The sequence below is a fragment of the Salvia splendens genome, chromosome 12 (assembly GCF_004379255.2).
Source record: "Salvia splendens isolate huo1 chromosome 12, SspV2, whole genome shotgun sequence".
Taxonomy (NCBI): Eukaryota; Viridiplantae; Streptophyta; class Magnoliopsida; order Lamiales; family Lamiaceae; genus Salvia; species Salvia splendens.
In genome coordinates this window covers 8589099-8596618 of record NC_056043.1, presented here as the reverse complement: position 1 = coordinate 8596618, position 7520 = coordinate 8589099, and the positions used below count along the sequence as shown (strand labels likewise).

General features: G+C 35.9%; 1 protein-coding gene across 1 annotated transcript; it reads left to right on the top strand.

Annotated features, from left to right (window-relative positions):
* Positions 1-848: 848 nt before the first annotated feature.
* On the top strand, positions 849-5225 carry LOC121758854 (protein NRT1/ PTR FAMILY 8.3-like). The gene is made up of 5 exons (XM_042154266.1): positions 849-1066; positions 1829-1934; positions 2026-2243; positions 3288-3844; positions 4269-5225. The coding sequence occupies exons 1-5, from the start codon at positions 1016-1018 to the stop codon at positions 5074-5076; spliced, it is 1740 nt and encodes a 579-aa protein (XP_042010200.1). The 5' UTR covers positions 849-1015; the 3' UTR covers positions 5077-5225.
* Positions 5226-7520: the final 2295 nt, after the last annotated feature.

The window sequence follows — 7520 nt, the reverse complement described above, 5'->3', positions numbered from 1 at the left end:
CTTTGCAGGAGGTGCGTGTGCATCCAAAGTATGGGGGAGGCGTATCATCCTCCTCCAGCAAAAGGTCGAGGTCGGTATCCCTATCCGACATCAGCGAGGATGAGGTGGCTAGCCAGCTCGCCGGAGCTAATTTGGGTAGCCCCGACGCCGGCCCGAGCAGTTCCCAATGCCGGCCGCAAGGAAGGAAGAAGGAAACGACCAACCGCTGTCGCGCCGCGACTCCATCCGCCCCCGCTCCCGTTCCCTTTGTGCCACCTCAACCCCCACCAACTCATTGTGGACCCTTTTGGCCGAACTCAATTTGGCCGATAGGTCAAATATGACCCCCGAGCAACTTGATTCACATTTGACAATGATACGAGGTCTCCGAAGAACATTGGGGATAGGGCCAGAGGAATAGTCTTCCACAGGGTATTTTTTAGCCTTTAATTATGTATTTTTTTATTTTTTAGGATTTTAATTATGTAATTTTAAATTTTTAGTATTTTAATTATGTAATTTTAATTTTTTTTGTAATTTGTAATAGTATTCCGGATATTTTTAATGGATTTTAATATTGTGGAAATGTTTTTATTTAAATTGAATAATAGAATGATCGGACCCTTGAGCATGTCCTTGCGGAAGAGCATGGATGTGAATGTTTGTTCTTGCCTAAGAGTAAGGAGTAAAAAAGTAATAAAAGTGGGTTCGAGCCCCCACACATGTTCTTTGGCAAGAGCACCGACGATGATGCTCTAATATTCTTCCATATTTGTTTTTTTTAATCAACCTAGAATCCACATCCGGTTGTTTCGCAAAAAAAAAGGAATTTCTTTTTCAAATTAAAATATCTAATTTTGTTTCGATTCCCGAAAAACATTGAAACAGCATAGGGAAAATCAAAGGGAAGAAAAGGGACGCAATCATTTCCTACGCATCAAGCAATCCTCTCATCGCCTCTCATCGCCTCTCATCTCTTCTAAGTCTCAATATAAGCACATAAATTGCTCAAACAAATATCAACTCTTCATAGCTAATGGGTAGTCACGAGGAGGAGAGATCACTTCTAGAGGAGGGTCTTGTAGAGGTGCTTCCCCTCTCTTTTGATTATTTTTACATTAAGATCGTTTTAGCTGTTTGTTATCAGTTGATTTCAACCATCTTATTTCCTGCGTCGACATGTATTGGATTGCATCGAAATTATTTAGTTACATTTGGTCAAAGTGTAGATATATTTGAGTTGCTAGGGATTTTATTCTGTGGATCTGAAATCATGGTAGTTCATGTTTCTCTGCTGAAGGGTATTATTCTCTGCATCCAGTAATCTGTTTATGTTAGGTAGGCGAATTATTCCAAAAAAGAAAAAAAAATAATTTTTTAAAATTTTTTATTTCTTAGTATCCTCCTGTTTTGGGGCAATCAAGGGAGGTGGTGTGTATTTTTGTTCTGGGAAGTGGGTTTTGTCGATTTACTGTTGCTATTTTTTAAAAACTTTGTATACTCAAGTGATCAGTCTTAATATTTTTGGATAGTTGACTAGGCAACTGCTTCTGAAGGTTTTCTCATGTCGTTGAATTGATAGATACTCTGTAGTTACTTCTTTTCCGGTTTTCCCACAAAATTGTGATATGATCTTCCCTCAATTGATTTGAAATATTGATCTTGTTTAACTTGTTATCAAGATTGGAATCATGGGACTTAATCCTGATGCTAGGCTGATGTAAAATTTTGTGAATGCCTTTCGTTTAAAGAGCATATACTAAATTCCAACTCCTGAAAAGTGAATTCTCACATATAACTTGAAGTTGTCTAATTGACTGGAAACTGTAATTTTTCTGTGTTTATGTAGAGCGGAAGTGATGGGCTATATACTGGTAATGGTTCAGTTGACTTCAAGGGGAACCCTGTTCTGAAGAGCAAAACTGGAAATTGGAGGGCATGTCCTTTCATTCTAGGTATTTTAAGTGCTGTATTAATTAGATAGTTGTTAGTTTTTCTACTCTGTTCTGATCCTTTATGAGCATGTAAATTTGTAATGTATGGCAGGAACTGAATGCTGTGAGCGTTTAGCATACTATGGGATTGCCACTAATCTTGTTAGTTACCTCACAAAATATTTACACCAAGGGAATGCGGCAGCAGCTACAACTGTGACAACATGGCAAGGCACCTGCTATCTAACTCCCCTTATTGGGGCTGTCTTGGCCGATGCTTACTGGGGAAGATATTGGACAATTGCTGCCTTTTCCACTCTTTACTTCATTGTGATCTCCTAACTTCTATTCACCATTATTTACATTTTTTCTACTACTGCATTTATTGGCTTAATGTGCTAATCATCGTTGACCTATTTCGGCTGCACTTTTTTTCTCAGTATCTAAGTTTGAATGTTGAAACCAATAACCAGGAGAGTTTTTTCATTCAACTTTCTCCTATATATTGGAATTATGCGCCTTTACAAATAGTTCTCTAATCTCTCTGTACTCTCTTACTAAACAAAGATATAAAGTTGAATTATTCTTGCTGCATCTTGAAATTGATTTATCCCAACCAGTCCAAAACATGAAAGACATCACAATATCCTCATTTTTAAAAATATTTTGGTGCCTTTGACCACTTTTTGTCCTTGGAACATTTAGCTGTTTGGGAACACTTGATCTCCCGCTAGTTCAAGCAAACTTGTATTTTGAATATTCTGCAATTTCAAATCAGTCTGACCTTTTGTTGAACTGGTAAATGTAAGTAAAAACGAGGTTTCTAGCATTGTAAATTTGTTGTCTAGAAACTGAGGGCAAGCAATCTAGTGATTTCCAGATTTTTTTCCTGTAAATTATTATGATGCAGCTATATAGTGGAATTTAGAATGTTTTTGAGTGGTGAAGAATTGCCAGTATCATTATGCTTTAAGTAATAGGCTTGTTTTTAGCTGTCTGTATAGTTGATCAGCATTCAACTTTTAAGTATTGTGTCAATCCTCTGGAGCAAATAGAGGTGTTGATCTGGTTTCCTACCAAGGATTTAACTCAAAGCATAAAAAAGTGTGGGTTATTTCCTGAATTATGCAGATTACAGTTTTAGCTGTTTTTTTAGTGGTAAACTATGATAGTCTTTTTTTGTTTCTTGCATTAACCATACATTTTTTAATGAGCTTACATGTTTTCATTATCCAGCATCAGTGTATTGATATGCCAGTCCTTATATTAACTTGATTATTAAAGTTTTTTGCAACTTCTATTTTCTCTGCATACATCTCTTGCTTCTTTAGTTGTTCTTATCTTATTATTCCGTTCTGAACTTCTCTTGTGAAGGGAATGTGCACGTTGACAGCATCTGCAACTATACCGTATTTCAAGCCTCCTGAATGTGTTGACTCTGCATGCCCTTCTGCCTCCACTGCTCAATATGCAATATTTTTCTTTGGTCTATATCTTGTAGCACTCGGAACAGGAGGAATCAAACCTTGTGTTTCATCTTTTGGGGCAGACCAATTTGATGATACAGATCCTGTAGAGAGTGTTAAAAAGGGTTCTTTTTTCAATTGGTTCTATTTTTCCATCAACATTGGTGCCTTGATATCAAGTAGTTTGATTGTCTGGATTCAAGATAATGCTGGGTGGGGCCTTGGTTTTGGCATCCCTGCTTTGTTTATGGGATTTGCTATAGCAAGTTTCTTCTCGGGCACCAGTCTCTATAGGTTCCAGAGACCAGGAGGAAGCCCTATTACAAGAATGTGTCAGGTCCTGGTTGCATCATTCCGCAAATGCAATTTGGATGTTCCTGATGATAGTAACCTTCTATATGAGTTACCTGATAAAAGCTCTGCAATTCAAGGAAGCCGGAAATTGCTGCATACTGATGAACTAAAGTAAATTCTCTTCTCTAATCTCTTTACATAATTAATTAACTTTGTTTTGATGATTAGAATTTATTATTCTGCTTACAGTTTCTCAAGATCATTGATATCTACTGCTTTAACAAAATTTTTCTGCCTTACTGCTAATTCTTACTATAATATTCCCCTATCATGTATATATAGAATTCATTCGAAATTATGAAGCAAATGAAATAACCAAATTTACTTTATATGCCTTTCTGTATACACACATTGAAGCATTTCCATAGCATGACAGTTGTTGCCAAAACTGTAGTTAGACCATTGTTACTATTTACTTTTCTTGAAGCTTCAATGGTTTTGTTTCTCCAACATATGATGACCACATTCTCTTCTAAGAAATAAAACTGCCAAACATTGCTTTTGGTATATCTGATAATGCTCCTTTCTTCTGAAGGTGCCTCGACAAAGCTGCTGTAATTTCGGAAGCTGAAAGCGAGCGCGGAGATTATTCCAATGTTTGGAGTCTCTGCACAGTAACACAAGTGGAAGAATTGAAGATCTTGATACGCATGTTTCCCATCTGGGCCACCGGAATAGTCTTTGCTGCAGTCTATGCTCAAATGTCGACAATGTTTGTGGAGCAAGGCATGGTGATGGACACAGCCATCGGTTCCTTCACTATCCCAGCAGCTTCCCTGTCGACATTTGATGTCATCAGTGTTATCTTCTGGGTCCCAATGTACGACAGGGTCCTTGTCCCAGTTGCCAAAATGTTCACCGGCAAAGACAGAGGCTTCACGGAGCTGCAAAGGATGGGAGTTGGCCTATTCCTCTCGATTCTATGCATGTCGGCTGCTGCTATCGTAGAGATCTTTCGTCTGTCATATGTGGTCGATACAGAAGCTGCTGCCCCAATGAGTATCTTATGGCAGATACCGCAGTATTTCCTGCTCGGGGCTGCTGAAGTTTTCACGTTCATTGGGCAACTGGAGTTCTTCTACGACCAATCACCGGATGCCATGCGCAGCCTGTGCACGGCCCTGTCGCTCCTCACGACTGCGCTGGGCAACTATTTGAGCTCCTTCATCCTCACTGTTGTCACGTCTCTGACGACGCAAGGAGGGCAGCCCGGATGGATCCCGGACAACTTGAACATCGGCCATCTCGACTACTTCTTTTGGCTTCTTGCTGCTCTCAGCTTCTTCAATCTGGTGGTCTATGTGTTCTGTGCGAGAATATACAAATCAAAGAATGCATCATGAAATTCGATCTCTGTATTCTGCCACTTAGCAAAACCTGTGTAAAAATATGCTAATGTTTAGGTTTCATCAGCTTCAGCTCCATACATTTCTCTATATTGATTGCACAACTTTGTTGTTTTAATGTTATGAAAAATTCGTGCTTTCAGCAATATCTGTATTACCTATGATTAATTGATATTACAAATTATTCTCATATATTGCAACTCGGTATCGATTGTTCCTTAATTCAATTGAGAATTGAACTAATTTTTTATTGAACAAATGGAGATTTTAATTGATTTTCATGATCGAATAGATTAAACAATTTTTTATTTATATATAGAATAAGCAATGTTGGTTGATCGATGGAAAAATTCGTCACAATTCTGTAGGAGCTTATTGTTGACGTTATTTAGCAATTTGATTTTTTATTATAGATATTTCCTTTTATTTTCAAATTTAATCTTGCAAATGAATGTATTAAATATTAATATTAGTAAGCTTTTATATATAGCAACATGGGGAGTGATCAATTGCTAACTCATCATTTAATTGCTAACTACAACTAATTTAAGATCATATGATTTTAGAAATCTCGTGGTTTACAATTTAAATCGAGAAAGTTATATGCTTTTTAAAGTTATGGGATATTTTTCAAAAGTTAGTTACAACTTATTTGTTGTAAATTGACCTTAATACCCTTATTTACATTTTTTGTTGATGCGTATTGACATTCCGGGGCTAATGATCTGGGCCCTTGATTTAAATATCTAATGGCTATTATTTAATTGTAGTTAGCAATTAAGTGTTGAGTTAGCAATATAACACTCCCCTAGCAACATAATTAGTTATAGTGTGTCATCAAGATAAGAATTACAAAATTTTAATTATCTGCAAATTTTACCATCAAAATAGAACGCAAAATTTTAATTAATTGCAAATTAAATGAGATGGTCCCAATTTTTTTTCTTAAAACCAAGTAAAACCTCAATATATTAGTAACAACCTTATCATAGCCATTTAACACTACTCAACTTCGTGATAGGATAATAACTAGCTTAATATGATAGGTTTTATAACTAGTCAATTCAGTATATAAAAAATGTCACATAATGATATGAATATATAGTACTCATATCATTGTGTTGACATTTTATGTTGACATTTTTTATATACTAGATGACGAGTTATCAAAATTATTACATTAATCAAATTACTTTTATGCTCTTAATTAGTTTATACTCCCTTTGTCCACTATTAGGAGTCTCATTTCTTAACAACACGGATTTTAAGAAATGTTAAAAAAATTAGGTAGAAAAAAATTAGTGGAATAGGAGTCCCACTTGTATATATTAGTTTTAAATAAAATGTGAGTTAAATGAGTTAGTAGAAAGTGAGACCCTATTACCATTCATGGTAGTGAACCGAGACTCTTATTTGCGGACGGACTAAAATGGAAAAACAGGACTCATATTCGCTGACGGAGGGAGTATTACTAATTATTTTGGTTCTAATAGCATTCTCAATGGAGAGATTTCAGAAAAAGGATTAGATTCGTAGTGTTTCGGAATTTAGGATTAAATATGCCGATTTTTTGAAATATGAGATCGTGGCATGTGAGTTTTTCAGAATAAGAGATTTTTGAATTTTTATCTATTTTCTCTTTTTTTCTTATTATTTCTTTTATAATATTTACTAATCGACCAATGTAGCCCTAATATCACCACAATTTTGATATTTTTTTTACTTCAATTTTATTTTCACTCAATTTTGATATTCACACGTACAATTTTATACAACGTCGTATAAAATGTGCAAGAAACTTAAAAATAAAAATAAAAATAAAAATAAAATAGTAGTACTCTTTAAACTATTCCAAATTCAGATAAAAAATTGCTTCTATCCAAACCAAGATTTCAAATAACAACAATAATAATTTTGTTGCATGAGACTTGAGAATGAAGAATATTGAAATGATAGTAATATAGATAAAATTGTAAATGACACAAATTTTATTGAACGATTGATAAAGTAAGAGAGGGGAAGGAAAAATGTGGTGGAAGTAGTGTTAGAGCATCCGCATCGCGTCTCGATGCGGGCTCGATCTCGTCTCGGAGAGACGAGACCGCATCGAGACAGCGATGCAAGAGCGTCGTCTCGTCCCGTCGCGTCCTACGTCTCTCTGCGAAGATGTGGCTGGCGAGCTCCCGTTCGTCTGTGACGCCCATTCACCGGCCCGCGAGTGGGCGTCGTTTATATCCGTTGAAAAATGTTTTTTTTTTATTTTTTTTTAAATTCCGAAAAAAAATCCAAAAACAAAATTCCCAAAAAATACTAGCCGTTTTTTTTTCAAATTTTTAATTTTTTTCTATTTTTTAAGCCCCCAATCACTTCTATAAATATCAAATCATTCCCACAAATTATACACCATCAAAAAACTCTCTATTCTCACTCAAACACTCTAC

Bases quoted from the DNA above. Each gene is read 5' to 3' on its own strand.
- LOC121758854 (XM_042154266.1), top strand. From the start codon at position 1,016: ATGGGTAGTCACGAGGAGGAGAGATCACTTCTAGAGGAGGGTCTTGTA. The intron at 1,935-2,025 runs GTATTTTAAGTG...AATGTATGGCAG, and splicing joins GGCATGTCCTTTCATTCTAG to GAACTGAATGCTGTGAGCGT. The intron at 3,845-4,268 runs GTAAATTCTCTT...TTTCTTCTGAAG, and splicing joins CTGCATACTGATGAACTAAA to GTGCCTCGACAAAGCTGCTG.